This window comes from Dama dama, chromosome 28 (genome assembly GCF_033118175.1).
Source record: "Dama dama isolate Ldn47 chromosome 28, ASM3311817v1, whole genome shotgun sequence".
Classification (NCBI taxonomy): domain Eukaryota; kingdom Metazoa; phylum Chordata; class Mammalia; order Artiodactyla; family Cervidae; genus Dama; species Dama dama.
In genome coordinates, this window is record NC_083708.1 from 33,411,045 (window position 1) to 33,429,950 (window position 18,906).

General features: G+C 43.1%; 1 protein-coding gene across 1 annotated transcript; it reads right to left on the reverse strand.

Moving 5' to 3' along the window:
• Window positions 1–11,133: 11,133 nt before the first annotated feature.
• CALHM6 (calcium homeostasis modulator family member 6) lies at window positions 11,134–14,546 on the reverse strand. The gene is made up of 2 exons (XM_061131725.1): window positions 13,754–14,546; window positions 11,134–12,422 (listed from the first exon to the last, which is right to left on the reverse strand). Exons 1-2 carry the CDS (start codon window positions 14,279–14,281, stop codon window positions 12,000–12,002), a joined length of 951 nt encoding a protein of 316 aa, XP_060987708.1. The 5' UTR covers window positions 14,282–14,546; the 3' UTR covers window positions 11,134–11,999.
• Window positions 14,547–18,906: the final 4,360 nt, after the last annotated feature.

Consider the following 18,906-nt stretch of genomic DNA (forward strand, 5'->3'; position numbering starts at 1 on the left):
TTTCTCCATCCTGATTCTTCTTCTCCATTTTAGCTGCCTATTGATTCTAAGACCCTTTCATTTTCCTTTAGGTCCTCTTCCTTCCAAAAATGTTAATATAATTAAAAATACTTACCTAATAACAACTAGTTATCTCACAGTCTCTGTGGGTCCAGAATTCAGTAGCAGCTTACCCTGGCTCGTTCTGGGCTTCCCTGGTGGCTCAGATGGTAAAGAATCCATCTGCAAATGAAGGGGACCCAGGTTTAGTCCCTGGGTAGGGAAGATCCCCTGGAGAAGGGAATGGCAACCCACTGCAGTATTCTTGCCTGGAGAAGCCCACGGACAGAGGAGCCTGGCGGGCTAAGAGTCAGACACAACTGAGTGACTAACACTTAACCCTGGTTCATTCTGGTTCAAGGTTTCTCTCAAAGCTGCGATCAGGATGTCAGCAGAGTCTGTAGCCATCTGAAGGCTGAGGAAAACTGGAGGGCTTCATTCCAAGACAGGCCACTCACATGGTTACTGGCAGGAAATTTCAATTTCTCACCACATGGGCCTCTCCACTGGCTGCTCTATCACCCTCACAACGTGGCAACTAAACTCTACCAAAGAAAGCAATTTAGGAGGGAGAGAAGAGGTGGCAGCACATTTTTATGGCCTAAGTTCTGAAGACACCAATATCATTGCTTCCACTATTTTCCCATCTGTTAGAAATGAGTCACTAAGTTCAACTCATAATCAATAAAGGGAATTCATCTCTCTCTCTCTCTCTTTTTTTTTTTTTTTTTGACTGCTCACATGGCAAGTGGGATCTTAGTTCCCTGACCATGGATCGAATCCATGCCCCTGCAGTGGAAGGGTAAAGTCTTAACCAATGAACCACCAGGGAAGTCCTCATCTCTATCTCCTTAAGGAAGGTGTTTTAAAAACACGACAAGCTATTTGAAAGATGTCTCCTTGGTTTTCCATCAAAATACTAAGGATGTGTAACTTTGTTACCTTTTTAACTTCCTCTCTAGCCCTCAACTAATCTTAGGGCTAGCTAATCTTACTCAGTTCAGTTCAGTTGCTCAGTCGTGTCCAACTCTTTGCGACGCCATGACTCTTTGCGACGCCATGACTCTTTGCGACGCCATGAATCGCAGCACCCCAGGCCTCCCTGTCCATCACCAACTCCCAGAGTTCACTCAAACCCATGTCCATTGAGTCGGCGATGCCATCCAACCATCTCATCCTCTGTCGTCCCCTTCTCCTCCTGAGCTAATCTTATTTTCAGGGGTTAATTTTACCATCCTTTTTGTCTTTTCCTCTCACTGTCATAGAGATTTCCTTGTCCTCTGTCTTCTCTGAGACCCTTTGTTTCCTTGATTCTATGACTTTCCTTTCTTAGAGTCCTCCCTCTTCTGAAACTGCATACCTTGGGAGCTTCATGATAAAGAGTGAATAGGGGATAAAATTTGTGAAAACATGATCATTAAGCTTCCAACTGTTTTTCAGAAATTCAGTGCCATTGATTTTGGATTCTTGGTCTGTTATTTCTCTGGAAAGCTTTAGGATATTCTTATTCTCATTGTTCCAAAATTGTGCCATGATGCATCTCACTGTGGGTCTGTGTCCTTCCAATGTGCTGATCATCTGATGAACTCTTAAATATAGAAATCTATCATCTATTTGGTAAAAAGCATATCAACTTATTTCTTTGATGATTTCTTATCCTATTCTATCCATTTTTCCTGTTTTCCCCTAGACTCTTATTAGTAGGATGTTCGATATCCTAGACTGGTTCTCTATTTTCATTTTATTTTCTCTCCTTTCCATCTCTTTATTTTAATAGTTTACTTCCTGGGAGATTTCCTCAAGTTTATCTTCCAAATTTCCCATTGCAGTTTTTAATTTCTGCTATCATGCTGTTAATTCACAAGAACTCCTTTGTCTTTAAATGTTTTTAATACAATTCTATTCTCATCTCATATATGTCGTGTCTCTTCTTATATCTCTAAAATCTATAATGGGCGATTTTTTAAAAGTTTTCTTAAAAAAAATAAAAAAGTTTTCTTCAAAGTACAGGTTGCTTCCTCCAGTAACTTTTTCCATTTGTTTTGATTTCTTTCATACTTTTCTCAAATCACTGGAGCTCCTTGGTTTTCTGCTCATATTGGATAAAATATGAACTTTGGTGGAAATTGCAGATTATGGGCTTCAACATAGAATAAGAAACTGAAAGATTTTATTTTCTCATTTTTTAATTTTAGTAAACATTTAATTTTAAAGTAGCTTTAGATTTATAGCCCTTCAGGCCACTCACTTGTTTTATCCTCTTCCGGATCATTTTATGAAGTTTCATTGGGAGTGGGGTACAGATTGGAGTAAGGACTTTTTTTGAAAAATTACAACCTGGTGATTTTTCAGCTAGGATTTTGGAAAGCCTCTGAAAGCACATTATTTCTTCTCTGGTCGCACTTTATCTCAGCCCTGATGGACTGAGCTAGACCTGGCTTTGACATTGAGTTTCAGAGTTAAATAGCCTGCTTTCTGACTCTGTCAATAGAGTTGGATAGCAACTGAGTTAAAGAGTTAAGGATGGCAGGCAGCTACAGGAGGGATCCTTAACATTTGGTTTCTGGACATCCTTCTGTCTCATGGGACTGTGATAGGGGAGTGTTAATCATTTCTGCTGGTGTTTCCTGACCCAGATCCCTCCCGTGGAACACACGGAGTGTCTATGAGGCAAGGCCTGTTTGCTCAGATGCTCTCTTGAGTCTCTCCTCATACCGTGCAGAGTGGTTTGAAGTGGTGGCTGTTTTGGGCCCAGGCTTCAGTCTGCAAGCAGACAGGTGACTGTGGGCAGGATAATATCCATGAACAGCTGGTGGGCTTTGCTGTGAACCCCAACCACATTCTCTGTTTAAGGGAGGAGGGTCTGCGTTCTCCTTGGCTCTGGGTGTGAATGGACAAGCCTGAAGTTTGTTCATAGCCTCTGCTGGATATGAGATCATTCCAGAATGATATTCCTGTGAAATTATATTCCACTCAGGATGTGAAACTGGATTTGTGTGAGAGCTCTGGCACTAAAACTCAGGGCTCATAGAGGGGCGGGAATGATAAGTGAGATATACAGCCCTTCTTTAGATGGTGGGGAAGACAGAAAGAGAAAAAAATCAATTCTTAAAGGATTTTGCATTTTCAATTGGTGTGCTAAAAGCACCCCAGGGAATTGGTGGGCTTGCCACTCAGACTGCAGACATGGTGTTAGTTGTCCCAGTTGCCTGCCACCCTGGCAGTATGGCAAGTTGGGGAATTTAAATGTGAATCTCAAGATGTGTCATTTTATTGAGCTCTCTTCTCTTGGGTAGTTCAATTTGCTATTCTTCTGACCTACTGCCTGGAGACTATAGGCCTAAATGCCAGCATTCTGGGAGCCAAGCAAGGGAAAATAAAATTCAGTATGTATGTTTTAACTTTTATTCCACTTTGTTCAGTATAGTACTCCTGCCATCAACTAGCTGGTTGTCTCAGTTCAGAAATGTTTAAAAAAAAAAATTGTAACTAGGAACTTCACTTGGTCCAGTGTTTGGGACCCTGCGCTTCCACTGTAGGGGGCAAGGGTTCAGTCCCTAGTTGAGGAACTAAGATCCTGCATGCTGCACAACCAAGAAGACAAATTTTGAACTGAATAAAGATGAAAATACCACATTTAAAAAAAAAAAAGAAAAGAAACCCTCTATCTAGCGATTAAAACTCCCATGTTTGCTAAGCTAGGGAGAAATAGCTGTCCAGCTGCTTGGAATGGAGGCAGTGATCTGAGGGATCAATTCTTAAACCAGGTTTTAGTCAATCATACTTTTAACTCTGCCGCCATCCCCGTTTCAAGATGATCAGTGCTGTTGATTCCTCATGCTTTTTTTTACAGGCTCTATGGCACAAATCATATTACTTCTTATCTTTCTCCTGTTCTGGCTTAGGATTCAGATTTCACTCAGGTCTGTTAGGACAATCACCACTTACCATCTGCTTTCCAACTTCCAAAAAATGTACTGCTTTTTCCTCTCCTTTTCTCTGGTTGCTTTATGACATGAAAAAAATTTTTTTATTTTGATTGGTTGAATACGTACTTTCAAACCAACAATTTTAACCAGAAGTACCTCTTTGGATTGCCTTTCACTGCTGATGATTGCATTTATTAAGCATTCTTTAAACAAGTATAAATGATTGAATCTCAAATTGGAGTGGGGATATTGAGAATATGGAGTAAAGATGTAAATTTTTAGAAAATATAATGCCTATTTTATACAGAGAGTTTTAGCACACATCTGCAGAGAGAGTTAGGCAGCATCTAGTGGGAATAAATGTGTCAGTAGTTAAGAAGCTGGCAGGATTGTGGAATTCTGTTGGTATGAACAGTGGCAAGCAGATTTAAAGGTAAAGAATGTAGGCTTGTTAAAATTAGTCTTCTTAGATTGCATAGGAATTGAATTGGAACCATTGTCTCATCAAGAAATCTTGAGCAGAGCTGGGAGCTGAGAAAGGGTAAGGATTGTTTTGATTTTTAAGAGGAACAACATCTGTTCTTTATTTTATGCACTGCCCTCTCTCCTAGTGCTTTTAAGTATCTTTAAAGATGCCTACACACATGATGATCTGGTCTCCATGAAATAAACTACAGTTTAATGAATCCCCTATGTATCCATCTACTTGCTTGGCCGTTGAAATGTTGCCCCATAACTTGACCATGTCTCGGACTTGAGTTCATTCAAGTTGCTATTTTTGGGTAGACTATGTGATTTGAGAATACTATGAGGCAGTCCAAACAACAGTTGATTTTCCATCTGCCTCTGATTATTGGAGGTACTGTTTCCCAAACTGCATTCTGTGGAACATCAGTAACTCAAGTTGTTAGTGGATACTCCAAGAAAAAAACTTTTGTCTTTTAAGTTTTGCTTCATTACTGTATGCAAGAAAAATATTAAATATATTTTTGTAATTGTTTTTCTTTGCTATAATCTGCCTTTAAGAAATGGAGTACCATACACAAAAGACCAACCAAAAAAAAAAAAAAAAAAAATCATGTGATTTACAAACACATGCTTTTCAAGTCAAGAAATGGTAGTGTATTGACCAAAATGCAATCTCTGGTTATTGATATATTTTCATGGTCATGGATTATGTGTCTTAAAATTTCAAGAAGTATTTGTGATACTTAAACTATTTTTTCTTCTTAATGAAAGAATATATTTAATTATTCTCACTTTTTAATCAGTTTTGCTGTTTTGTGACATTTACAAGATAATCTCTTTTTTAAGTCTTCAGAAGGCATAAAATCATTCTTGGAAGAGAAAACACATAATTTTAATATGAAACAAAACAGGTGTATGATCAAGTGCCACAGTGAGTTTGAGAGATGTCATTGTGAGTGTTCAGAGAAGGAAGAAGTTGTGTGGACTGATGTAGTTGGGGGGTGCATTGAGGGGGAGGTATGATTTGAAACGGGGCTTGAAAGATAGAAGATATTGTGTGATGGGAGATAGCCCTCCAGGAGTCTCTCGTACTCTTGCATGTCTTACTAGTATGCCAGGAATGCAAGGCTCTGACTGCTTTTTACTAGGGCATCTCTTAGGGTTGTGTTTGCAGCAACCCGCCTTGAGAGAATAATCTCTCTCGGACAAAAAGCAGGCTGGATCACCTCTTGCTATGAAGCAGTGATGATCCAGGCTCCGTGTTCTCTCCTGCGACACGGTGCATGATGTGTACGAGAATCCATCTTAGTTTTCTGTGTTGTTCCCCCTAGGACATAGGATGCAAAGGGAACCAATGCAAACACAACACTCACACTGTCTGCTCTGCTGTGAGTAAGAGTTTTTGTTCATTGGCCCAGAAATTTTGTCTCTTCTGCCAGCCTCCGTGATACAGGTTAACTATTAACTTGTAAGTGGGATAGAATCAAATCCCAGAAAAGACATCAGGACAGTGACTGAAAAGAGAACCAGTGGAGTGAAGAGGAAAGGCTGAGCTTTTCACTTTCACACTGTTTAATGTGTGTGGTACGATGTCAGAAGACTGATTAAATCTGAGATTATATATTGGAGAATATTACAAAGTAGCAGTAGACAGGTGGGATGGAGTGGAGGGCAGGTAGATTTTAAATGTTTTGAATGATGATGCTACAGACGGATATCTGTGACCCTTCAAAATTAATGTGCTAAACTGGTGTGTCTTGATCCACAATGAATGTCAAAACATTTGTGGTACATCAGTAAAGAATCCACCTGCCAATGCAGGAGACACAAGAGATGCAGGTTTGATCCCTGGGTCGGGAAGATCCCCTAGAGAAGGAAATGGCAACCCACTCTAATATTCTTGCCTGGCAAATTCCATGGACAGAGGAGCCTGGTGGGTTACAGTCCATGGGGTTGCAGAGTCGGCCATGACAGCATACACACACACATGAATATCGGGTTCTTTGTGACAATCACTGTTTAATACGTGAGAAAAGGTGACCAGACACTGTGAACATGCTGGGAAGAATTCTGAGTTAGTCAGTATTGGTTTAAATTAGATAGATTCTTAAGCTGCCACCGTTTAAAACATAAATAAAATTCTATACACAGAGAATGAAACATTGCATTGAAAAACACAATCACCACCCCTCAAAAGAGGTTGAGTTCAAGAAAAGAATGCTGCAGAGGAAAAGCTGTGGTGGAGAAACCGTGAAATATCACCTCGAGGGGTAGGGGTAGGGTAGCTTGAGAATGCCTTAGGACTTAATACTGATTACCGTGTTCTTAAGCGGCATTCCTCAATAGGAATGTAACACAGGGAAGCTTCACTGGGAGGCTCTGGATGACCTGGGAGATTATTACGCTTTTAGTAGGCTTGACTTTTCAGTCCCTCTCTGATGAACGGAATCCAACTCACTAGGAAGCCTTAAACTATCCTCTTTCACAACAATATCTTTAAATATTTCTGGGCAGAATTTATTTTCTTTTTTCTCAAACCACTTTGCTTATGTTTCTATTATCATGTATCTTATTCCTACTCCTGTTATGGTTAGGATGGAGGAGGATGTTAGTTGCTCAGTCGTCTCCGACTCTTTGCAAACCCATGAACTGTAACCCACCAGGCTTCTCTGTCCGTGGAATTCTCCAGGCAAGAATGCTGGAGTGGGTTGCCATTTCCTTCTCCAGGGGATCTTCCTGGCCCAGGGATCCAAACCGGGTCTCCTGCATTGCAGGTGGATTCTTTACTAAGTCACTAGGGAAGCCTATTATGGTTAACTGTTTACTTACTTGTTTACCAATTCCTTGAGACTAAGTGTTATCTTATTTCTCTCCTTTTCTCCAAACCAATTAGCCAACTGTCTTATAATAATAGAAATAAGTTATGTTTATTGAACATCTTCTAGACATTATCTCAGTTAACCCTCACAAAAAACATTTGGGTAAATGCTCATGATTATTCTACACTTTTAAGAAATGCTGAAACTGAGATTTGGAGAGATGTTTAAGGTCATTTCCTTAGTAAAGGCTGAGCTAGAACATCAACACAGCATTATAGACTGAATGTTTGTGTCCCTCTAAAATTCATATGTTGAAACCTAACCCCCAACATGATGGTGTTTGGAGGTTGAGCCTTTGGGAGGTGACAGCGGAGCCCTCATGAATGGGATTAGTGCCCTTATGAAAGAGACCCCAGCTTTCTCGCCTCTTCCACCGTGTAGGACACAGCAAGAAAATCAGCCACCCGTGAACCCGGAAGTGAGCTCTCTCCAGACACTGGATTGATGGTGCCTTAATCCTGGACTTCCCAGCCTCCAGAGCTGTGACAAATAAGTTTTTATTATTTATACACCACCCAGTCTGCTGTATTTTGCCTCCAGTGACTGAGCTCTTAATCATGGTATCATAAAGACTCCCACATACAGTAGTTATTCTCAATATATGTTTTAATGTTTCTTGAATGAAAATCAACCTATTAAAATGTTGATGGTGAAGATGAAGGCACTGGTTAAGTGGAGCCCAAAACTTGACAAGGGGAGTCACTGAAATGTGAGCTTCAGAGTTTTAAAAGCTATCTGTGACTTCTGACTATACAGCTTCATTTCTCACCAGTATCAGTTATTTTACCAAACCAAGTTTTCTCAAGTGAATATCCTCCTAGCAAAACACACTATCAAAAAGGTACTTGATAAGAGAACTCATGTACACACATACTCACACACACACACACACACACACACACACACACACAAACACACACACTCACTCACACACACTCACATACTTCCTATCTGACTTTAATTCCACACTATCATTAGGTCTTAGTCATCATTTCCTTATTCCCAGGGTTATGGTCAACTATAGTCAAAAAGAAAGCATCGCTTCCTTTTTAGAGTCAGCATGCTCTTGCCTTCTGTTGATTATCCCCAAGGATTCAGTGGTCTGAAATAGTCATCAGATGATTTAGTTGTTGTAGGGAATGTGTAAGGTAGTTACTCAGCTCATTCAGAGTAAACACCTAAGTCCTTACACCGGCCCCAAAGTCTTCCATGATCTGCCCCTACTTCCTTACCACTCTGACCTCATGGTCTAAGTTTACAGGGCTTTGTGCAAGATCTGAGTTCCCTGACCAGGGATCAAACCTGCAGTGGAAGCACAGAGTCCTAACCACTGGACCACCAGGGAAGTCCCCATATCCCTTTTGCAATATATGTATCTTTCCTTAGGTAAGCATCTATAATCAGTTCCACAGTGCTTACATTGAAATACATAAGAGTTCATAACTAGGTAATGAAAAGGAAGAAACAAGACAACTAGAGCCTAGATTTCAAGGCAGGCCCAGCACTGGATACACGTAGGCGCTCAGTGGGAGTTTGCTGCTGACAAAATAGGCAGCGGTGACTGTTGCTGGGCTGACTCAGATGGGAGCATTTCTCCATCTTCTATCCTGGTGGAGTTATTCATAACAGGTCACCTGGTAGATAAGAGGCTTCAAAATTAGATGTTCCCAGATGTTTTTCAACCAGAGACCTTTGTGTCCAAGGCTAATCTACTCTCAGAAGTTTTCCTGGAGACTTGCCTCTTTAAACAGTTCACTGAGCATTGACCTTACTGTCCGTGGCTTTGGCTGGAGCAAAAAGAACATGCCTAATCTTATGCTCTGTAAGTTGTATCATCTTACCAAGTACTCAATATATTTTGGAATCATCTCTTAGAACAACATGGTTGTTTTTCAGCAAATATTAATAGCAGCTGTGTCTGCATCTCTTCTGAGTTTAAGGCTTTAGAGCAGCATAAAGCCATCATGATTATGAAGAATCATTTGATGAGCCAGCAAAAAAGTATACACTGAGTATAGAAATGCTTCTTGAGTCCATGACACAGCCTGTTTGGGGCCAGGGTCAGAGGCGTGATATATGTATCCAGTGAAAAAGGGGTGGCTGTATTCCCACCAAGAAATAACTACTGTGTCCTGATATCACGATGCTTGTTCAAAGTGGCCTTAGCTATCAAGAGTCACCAAGTTTCTGGATGAGATGAAAATTCCTGGGGGTCACTAAGGACATCTGTATCGTTTCTCCCCACCAGGACTCATGGGTTTAAAATGGGGGTGGAGAGTGGGGATCTAACCCAGTAATAAAAACAGCCAAGCAGCCACTTTGAACCACATGATCCAGAGAGGATTAGGCCCCTAGCTTCAGTTCTACCATGTGACCTTGGACTAGTAACGTGACCTCTCTAGCCTTCAATTTCTTACTTGTAAGTGTGAATGAGGGGCTTCCCTGGTGGCTCACTGGTAAAGAATCCACCAGCTAATGCAGGAGAGGCAGGTTTGATCCCTGGTCAGGAAGATCCTCTAGAGAAGGAAAATGCAACCCACTCCAGTATTCTTGCCTGGAGAATCCCATGGACAGACAAGCCTGGTGGGCTATAGTCCATGGGGTCACGAAAGATTCAGATACAACCCAGCAACTAAACAACCAAGTGTGAGTGATGTGTTTCATGGGTGTTCCACAAACTCTTGAAAATAAAATGAAGTGAAAGATGCAAAACTTCTTTGTTGACTATAAGGTCCTGCACCAGTAATAACGGTTCTTTTTAATCTTTTCTAATCATACAGTTAATATTTATTATTTAAAAGTCCAAAGATCAAAAGTGCATGAGGTTTAAAAGAATCCTCTGACCCATTATTACTCCTCAGAATTGACTAATTTTGACACTTTGGTGCTTATCTTTCTTAAAAAATATTTATTGTTGGCTGTGCTGTCTTCGTTGCTGCATTGACTCTTCTCTAGTTGTGGTGAGTGGGGACTATTCTCTAATTGTGTTGTGTGGGCTTCTCATTGTGGTGGCTTTTCCTGGGGTGGAGCTTGGGCTCTAGAGTGTGCGGGCTTCAGTAGTTATGGCTCCCAGGTTCTAGGGCACAGGCTCAATAGCCGTAGTGCACAGGATTAGTTGCTCTGCAGCACATGGAATCTTCTTGGATCAGGGATCAAGCCCGTGTGTCCTGCATTGGCAGTCAGAGTCTCTACCACCAGGCCACCAAGGAAGCCTTGTGCTTATCTCTGTATACTGTATGAATGTGCACATGAGTGTGTATATTCGTTTCTAACAAAAAAGAAATCATTTCCTACTCCTCAGTAGAATACTATGCAGTAATTTTTCAGGAGATAAATTGCTATGTATTTATACACATGGAACAATGATATTTTATGTGAAAAAGCTGCAGAATCCCATTTATAGTAAGAGATAATGCTCGTGTACACACAAAATGCGCAGCTTTTTCTGAGAAGAACATATGGCAAAAGAATGAGGTAATTTCACTTTTTCTTTCACATAGTTCTCTCTTATAATCATTTTTATCTTAAATGTATATACTTCCACAATAATATTAAGACCATGCAAGAGAAAGTGGAACATAAGTCAATCAAATGGAGAGCATATGACACAATTGAATACAATATTATACATGAGTATAAATGATAGGCCAGGAAAAATATTGAAGAGAAGAATATACTGAAGAAATTTTAAAATGAAGCAAAAATGAAAGTAGACATATGATTTTCAAAATCATTCAGTAGGGAATAGAAAAAAAATGGATTGTGCAGTTTCTGCTGCCAACTTTCTTGCAGTATACAATGCGCAACAACGGAATATCCCATTCTGCTGACCAGCGCTAAATAATGGCCCCTATGCTACAAGAGGCAAATTGATGAAAGTGAAAGAGGGGAGTGAAAAAGTTGGTTTAAAGCTCAACATTCAGAAAACTTAGATCATGGCATCCAGTCCCATCACTTCATGGCAAATAGATGGGGAAACGGTGGAAACAGCGGCTGACTTTATTTTTCTGGGCTCCAAAATCATTGCAGATGGTGATTGCAGCCATGAAATTAAAAGACACTTGCTCCTTGGAAGAAAAGCTGTGACCAACATAGACAACATACTAAAAAGCAGAGACATTACTTTGCCAACAAAGGTCCGTCTAGTCAAGGCTATGGTTTTTCCAGTGGTCATGTACGGATGTGAGAGTTGGACTATAAAGAAAGCTGAGCACCAAAGAATTGATGTTTTTGAACTGTGGTGCTGGAGAAGACTCTGGAGAGTCCGTTGGACTGCAAGGAGATCCAACCAGTCCATCCTAAAGATCAGTCCTGGGTGTTCATTGGAAGGACTGATATTGAAGCTGAAACTTCACCGACTCAATGGACATAAGTTTGGGTAAATTCCAGGAGTTGGTGATGGACAGGGAGGCCTGGCATGCTGCGGTTCATGGGGTCACAAAGAGTTGGACACTACTGAGCAACTGATATGAATTGAACTGTCACATTAAGTGAACCATTTAACCTTGCTTACTTTTTAAATAAAATAATAGAGAGATAAAGTTCTAAATTTCTATTTTATTTAATATTCTATGTTCCCATAACTTGGAAGATCAAACAGAGGAGTCATAAACAATACCCACATTTTTTTTTTTAAAGGAATCAATAATTCAGAAGAGCTTTCTTTTCCCATTCATTAACAAGGTCATAAGTCTGCAACGCTGTTCATATCAGATGAATCTACAAAACCAAGAACAGGAACCATTGCATCTTCTTCAGAAGACGTGCTAGTTTGATTCTTCTGTTTTTTGTTCACATATTTGTGCAAAGTGCTGTAGTACTGCTCCTTTGGATTGAAAGTATATAGTGATGAAATCTGCTGCCAGGCTTTAATGCTTGGAGTGTTGTATTCCTGTGGCTGTGAGCACTCAAAGAAACATTTGATATTTTCTTTTGCCAGTTGCGTTGCATGTTCTGTGGCTTGACTTTTAAGAATCTGCTGCTCCTGTTGCAAGTAGATTTTCCAAAATTTCAGCTGCAGGTAACTAACTGGAGACAGGCACCGACTGATTGATGTAAAAATCAGGAGGAGGATGATGACAACGGCTATCAGGACCCAGCCTAACACCTTAGGTAAACACAACAAAATGGCAGTTTAGTCACTTTTTTAAAAGGAAATTTTTAAATCAACAGGTAAATTTTGAACTACTCAGAGTTAAGATGATGAACTAGCAACAGTTAGGTCTTATTCCCTTAAGAGAAAGACGTAGCAGTAACCCCTCCCCCCACCCCTCAGTAGAACTGCTTGCTTGACAAGTCAGTCTTTTTCCGAGTCATGTCAAGGATCCATGGAGGAGCTTATATGTGGAATCCCTGGAACTCAAAATGTGGAATTTCGGAAAATCCAGTGAAGCAAGTATTCATTTCTAAGAACTTCTGAGCTTTACAAGCCCAGAAGCAGTGTGGGGTGATGGCTTTAAAGTCAGCCAGACCTGGACTCAATGTACCTGCTGTAAAGACAAAAGAGAATAATAAGAGAGATAAAGGACCCAGCAAGGTGTCGGGTGTGGGGCACGTGCCTGACACAACAGAGTGCCCGAGTGCCTTCCTCTTTTCATTAGTTATACTCATTTTTTATAAAAACCTATCATGGACTTCCTAGGTGGCTCAGATGGTAAAGCGTCTGCCTGCAATGAGGGAGACACGGGTTCGATCCCTGGGTCGGGAAGATCCCTTGGAGAAGGAAATGGCTACCCACTCCAGTACTCTTGCCTGGAAAATTCCATGGACGGAGGGGCCTGGTAGGCTACAGTCCACTGGGTCGCAAAGAGTTGGAAATGACTGAGCTATTTCTTCACTTTAACTTTCATAAGGGAAGAGACTCTGAAGACACACACATATGTAAGACTGAAACTAACATAATATTGTAAGTCAACTACACCCCAATTAAAGGGGGAAAAAGAAAGAAATAGCACCGAGATGAAAGAAAGAAAGAAAGAAAGGGGAAGAGACGGAAGGAGGAAGGGAGGGACGGAGGGAGGGAGGGGGTAGGGAGAGAGAGAGAGAGAAAGAAAGAAAGATAGATGATGTGCTGTGGTAAGTCATTTCAGTGGAGTCTGACTCTTTGCGACCCTATGGACTGTAACCCGCCAGGTTCCTCTGTCCATGGGATTCTCCAGGTAAGAATACCAAAGAGGGTTGCCATTTCCTTCTCCAGGGATGGAACCCTCATCTCTTAGGTCTCCTGCATTGGCACTTTACCACTAGCGCCACCTGGGAAGCCCTGGGAAGATAGATGATAGATAGATTTGCCCATTGGCTCATTTGAAGCCAACAGCCATTCGAGTTAGCTTGCCTTCGGCGTCAGGAGCAAGGGCGCGCATTTCCACCTCCCCGGCCGCCCCGCAGAAGCCAGTCCCTCTCCGACCCCCCGGCCCGCATCCTGCGCGGGCGCCCGACCTGCGAGTGGGCGGTGAGCTCCTTCTGCAGCTCGCTCTGCAGCTCCTTCACGTCGGGCGCCCGGGCCTGCTGGCAGGGCACCAGCGGCAGCTGGGCGGCGCAGCGCGGGTCGCGGCCCAAGCACAGGTGCCGCGCCAGGACCTCGCTCCCGCTGGCGGCGCACTCGTAGAAGGCGCCCCCGAGCAGCGCCACGGCCACCCAGGTGAGCGGCGCCACCGCGGCCGTGGCGCTGATCTGCGCGAAGACCAGCGCCCCGCGCAGCCCCGCGCCGCAGCCCCGCGCGCAGCAGCCGGTCAGCAGGCGCCAGGTGCGCGCGCTCAGCACGTAGCCCAGGAGGAAGAGCGCCAGCGCCGGCACCAGCAGGAAGACCAGGCCGTAGGGCAGGTTCCAGGCGGCGCTGCACGGGCACCGGAACACCGTGGTGGAGAAGATGCGCTCCCCGCCCGCCGTCAGCAGGCTCACCAGGCAGTAGCCCAGAGCGTTGCGGTGTTTGAGGTGCAGGTTCAACACCTCCCGAAACTTCTCCATGGCTCTCCTACCCCAGGGCGCCGTGGACCAGGCCCGGCCGCTTCTCCCTCTTCGCCGCCCAGCTCCTCAATTGATTTGGGGGGATCTGGGGTTTTCCCGTGCCCCGCTAAGTAGCACCTTCCAAAAAAGGGAAGAGGGTTTCTCAGGATTTCCTGAGCTTTCACTTTCTTATTTCAACCCAACTAATTGTGGCAGATCCAAGCACTGACGCCGTCGACCTCCCCAGTGCCCACCCCTTTCCAGAAGCAGGCACATTGGTGACCTTTATCCCTCAGTTGAGGAACTCTGACTGAGGCAAGATAGGGCCTGTTCCACTGTAGCTTTTGTTTACTCCAAACCGACAAGGAACCAGGACTTTCCTTTCCTTTAACGATCCCTTAATGATCGGGGGGACCCTGCAGTCCCCCGATGGAAAGCAAAATTTTTACTTGAGTAAACTGGGGAAAACACCAGCTTTTCCTCTATTGCAGCCACCCTGGCTCCTGAACCAACTCCCTATCAGACCAAGCAATTACCAGCAACAACACTCCCCACCCCCCCCCACCCCCCGCAAACCTCCATCATTTACAGAAAACGTTATTCAAGGGCAAATTTCCAGTTTCTCTTACATAAACTGAATCGCAACAAAACCCCGCTCAAATTCCAGTATATCCATGATATTCTGTCCCCTTCTTGTCCCCCTTCTGAACAGAACTGCCACTTTTCTCTCCTCTACCTGACCTCCTGCAGGACATTAGCCTGAATATACTGGATTGACTTCTGCCTCTTTTTCTCCCCACTCAGGGTATGTCCTATGTACATAGAAGTGTATCAAATCCTTACTCAGGGGCCACCAAATTGATCAGCAGAGGAGAGGGGTACTGGCTGTTCAAAAAACAGTGCTGCTACTGCTAAGTCACTTCAGTCGTGTCTGACTCTGTGCGACCCCATCCCTGGGATTCTCCAGGCAAGAACACCGGAGTGGGTTGCCATTTCCTTCTCCAATGCATAAAACTGAAAAGTGAAAGTGAAGTTGCTCAGTCATGGCCGACTCCTCAGGATCCCATGGACTGCAGCCTACCAGGGTCCTCCGTCCATGGGATTTTCCAGGCAAGAGTACTGGAGTGGGGTGCAAAACACGAGTTGAACCAAAAACACTTCAAGCAGCAACTACCTCTATCTAACATGTTGTTTCCTCCACTTTCAGTTTTCTCAGAGCAGCATTCCTCTGGCAAGCTAAAACCACGTCTGTGAAACTGAGCCTTACTCTATGTGGCTCTAGAGTGAGGTGTACTTGAAAGAACATGGGTTTTGAAGTTAGGTGCATTTTGTGTGTGTGTTTAATATGTTATCTTCTCTAAGATTCACCATACTCATTTGTAAAAGCAGAATATAGTGCTGACAGTGTGAGATTGTTGAGACAAGTGAGTAGCATCCATAGAGTGCTCTGATACACAGGGTATGCCTATTAATGGCTGTTCAGTGTAAGAGATTACCTTTTGCGTTGCAACTTTAGGAAGAGACAACAAATAGCTGTGTAGTATTTAAAAATCCAAACGAATGCTCCATTTTAGACCAAGGATTGTATTCAGTGACTACCTTCAGAAAATCGGTGTGCCCTTAGCTGTCCATTTCACCTCAAGGAGTGTGCATGGATGTAGAGTCTGGATGGGCAGGTCAGAATGAACTGGTTGCTGCTCAAGCCCATCCACTAGGTTTGCCTTATTTTTTTCTGGGAAGAATAAGTAGCCTACAGAGCCAAGTGAATTGTTGCAGAGGAGGCAGGAAACACCCTATTCTTAGTCCAACTTGCCTTTTTAGCTATCTCCCACCACCAGTGCCTGGCACAAAACCACCATTCCCCAGCATTGTGATGAAAAGCTATTCCCTCTGTGTGAGTGTTAAGAAGCTGTCCCCAGATCAAGGTCCTTTGTGTCATGCGGGGCAGATGGGGCCTCTTCTCTGAGGTTAGACCAGGTACTACCAGGTTCCATGTAAACTTGCACCTAAGTTGCATGTTTGTGGCAAATCACTTCTGCTATGACTAGCATCTCTGTAATCCCACATCTGCAGAAAAGCTTCCTTCCCTTATCCTTTGGGTTACTCAATACTCCTCTTACTGGCGGAGTCTTCACCACCACCACACTCCTCTGAGATGTTGTCTCCTCTTCCACAATTTTCACATACTGTCATAAACAAATACCACTCTGTCAACACTTTCGTGTAGATGGCTTTATCCATATCCCTCTTAATAGTAACTGAACTAAAACATACCCTCCCATTCTCTTGAATGAGATATATTTACTCCCCCACATTTCTCAAAACAAGAGGGAGGGCTGGCATTCTCCCATTACTACATCCAAACCTGGGTTTTTCCACCATGTCTAATATTCTTAATAGAAGTCTTATTCTCCATCAAGACTCAATCTACTTAGCATGACCTCTTCCATCACCTCAGTCCTGCTGTCTGTTTTTATTCCCTTCATTTACTAAGACTTTTGTGTCTGGAGACAGCCTTCCTCTTCTTACCAGTTCCTGTCAAAGATTTGGTTTCAAATATTTTAAGTTACAGAAACTTTTATCTTGTCAGTTCCCTATTTCAAGTCGAGTAATTCATTAACTAATGTATTAATTAGTTCATTTGCGGATGCAATCACTCATTTAAATATTTAAAAAGCACCCAGTATATGCTAGTACCTATAAAAGTAGCTGGTATTATTGTACACAACAAGAAACAAGACGAACAGATACCCTGCTTTCACTGAGCCTGTGTTCTAGTGGAGAGGATGTAGCTAATTAGGGGGAAAGTCCTCAAGTGATGCAGGTAATTAAAATGGAATCATGTGCTGCAGAGTGTCCTGAGAAAGCCTCTATGGGGAGAGGACATTTAAGCAGAAATGGGAATGCCAAAGGCTCTGTGTGTAAAGGAGCTTAGTATTCTGTGCTTAGAAAGACAGTCAAGAGTGATGAGGGCACGGAGGCTGAGAAGGAAGGCGGCACATCACGAGGGCAGAGCTGCAGGTGGAAGGTCATTTGGGGGCTCTGTAGACCAGAGTATGCAGTTTACAATCCTGCCCTGAAACTTACAGACTGACCTGCATCCTCACCTATTATCCGGTCAGCTTGTGTCTCCAGACACCACCTCCTGGGGTTGCCACCCTTGTACTCCCTCATTCACAGATCTCCCAGGTAAGATGATCATTCTGTACTTACTACAAGTTTCCATAACTATTAGCTCAGTTGGTAAAGAATCCGCCTGCCATGTAGGAGACCCAGGTTCAATTCCTAGGTCAGGAAGATCTGCTGGAGAAAGGATAGGCTACCCACTTCAGTATTCTTGGGCTTCACTTATGGCTCAGCTGGTAAAGAATCTGCCTACAATGTGAGAGACCTGGGTTCGATCCCTGGGTTGGGAAGATCCCCTGGAGAAGGGAAAGGCTACCCACTCCAGTATTCTGGCCTAGAGAATTCCATGGACTGTATAGTCCATAGGGTTGCAAACAGTCAGACATGACTGAGCAACTTGCACTTTCATAACTATTAGAGTCCAACTACTGCCTGCCAGCCTGAATTTCCTCCCAGCCCCTGCATTTGAGTCTAGTACCCAGACATGCACCCCACCACCTCTGCAACAGTGGGTAGTTCTAGTTCTGGGTCTATTGAAGATTGTCCAGCCCTTTATACCCAGCTCTATTCTGAGAGGACATTGCTTAGAAGTTCAGCCCTTAGTGCAAGTAGAGTAAATGGTAATTCAAGAAGATGCAAGAATTTTCTCTAAGACTGCACTGAATAATATCTGAAAGACCTTTTTTGTTGTTGTGTATGTACTCAGTTGTGTCCAACTCTTTGTGACCCTGTAGACTGTAGCCTGACAGGCTCCTCTGTCCATGGGATTTCTCAGGCAAGAATATTGGAGTGGGTTGCCATTTCCTCCTCCAGGGGATCTTCTCAGTCCAGGGATCAAACTCACATCTCCTGAGTCTCCTTCATTGGCAGGTGGATTCTTTACCACTGAGCCACTTGGGAAACCATGAAAGACCTTTATAGTTTTAAAAATCTATAATGTAGCACCAGTTTATTTAACTGTCAAGAAAATGAGTGAGAGATTCTCATGTTAAACACAGTGAAAAAACCAGTGGTTATGAGTTTTGTTCTGTTTTGTTAACTGTAGTACTTTGTGTCTCAGCACTATCATTACCAGTGTCAGAAATGGATTTCAGAGACCACAAAACATTTCTCAGAAGGGAAAGCAAAAGAAACTCTTGAATGGAAATGCACATTCACACTGTGCATCTGAAAGTTCTTTGCAGTCATCCTCAAGTGAGCTGGATCTCAAACATTATTCTCTGCAGCGCTCATGAGAACTTACACTAATTGTATGCTCCTGCTTGGAATACAACTGCTAGATTCCAGCAAAGTGTCAGTCCTGGCCACAACACCCGCAAGAGTAAGATCAAATTAAGGTCTGCAATGTGCAAGATACAACTTTAGATGCCAAAATGACAAGTAGGGGCTTCCCTGGTGGCTCAGTGGTAAAGAATCCGCCTGCCAATGCAGAAGACGTGGGTTCGATCCCTGTTCCAGGAAGATTCCCACTTGCCATGGAGCGGCTAAGCCAGTGTACCACAACTGCTGAGCCTGCACCC

Excerpts from the sequence above, each read along its gene's own strand:
- CALHM6 (XM_061131725.1), bottom strand. The coding sequence starts at position 14,281 with ATGGAGAAGTTTCGGGAGGTGTTGAACCTGCACCTCAAACACCGCAAC. Across the intron at positions 12,423-13,753 it reads AGCTCACCGCCCACTCGCAG|GTGTTAGGCTGGGTCCTGAT; the intron begins GTCGGGCGCCCG and ends TGTTTACCTAAG.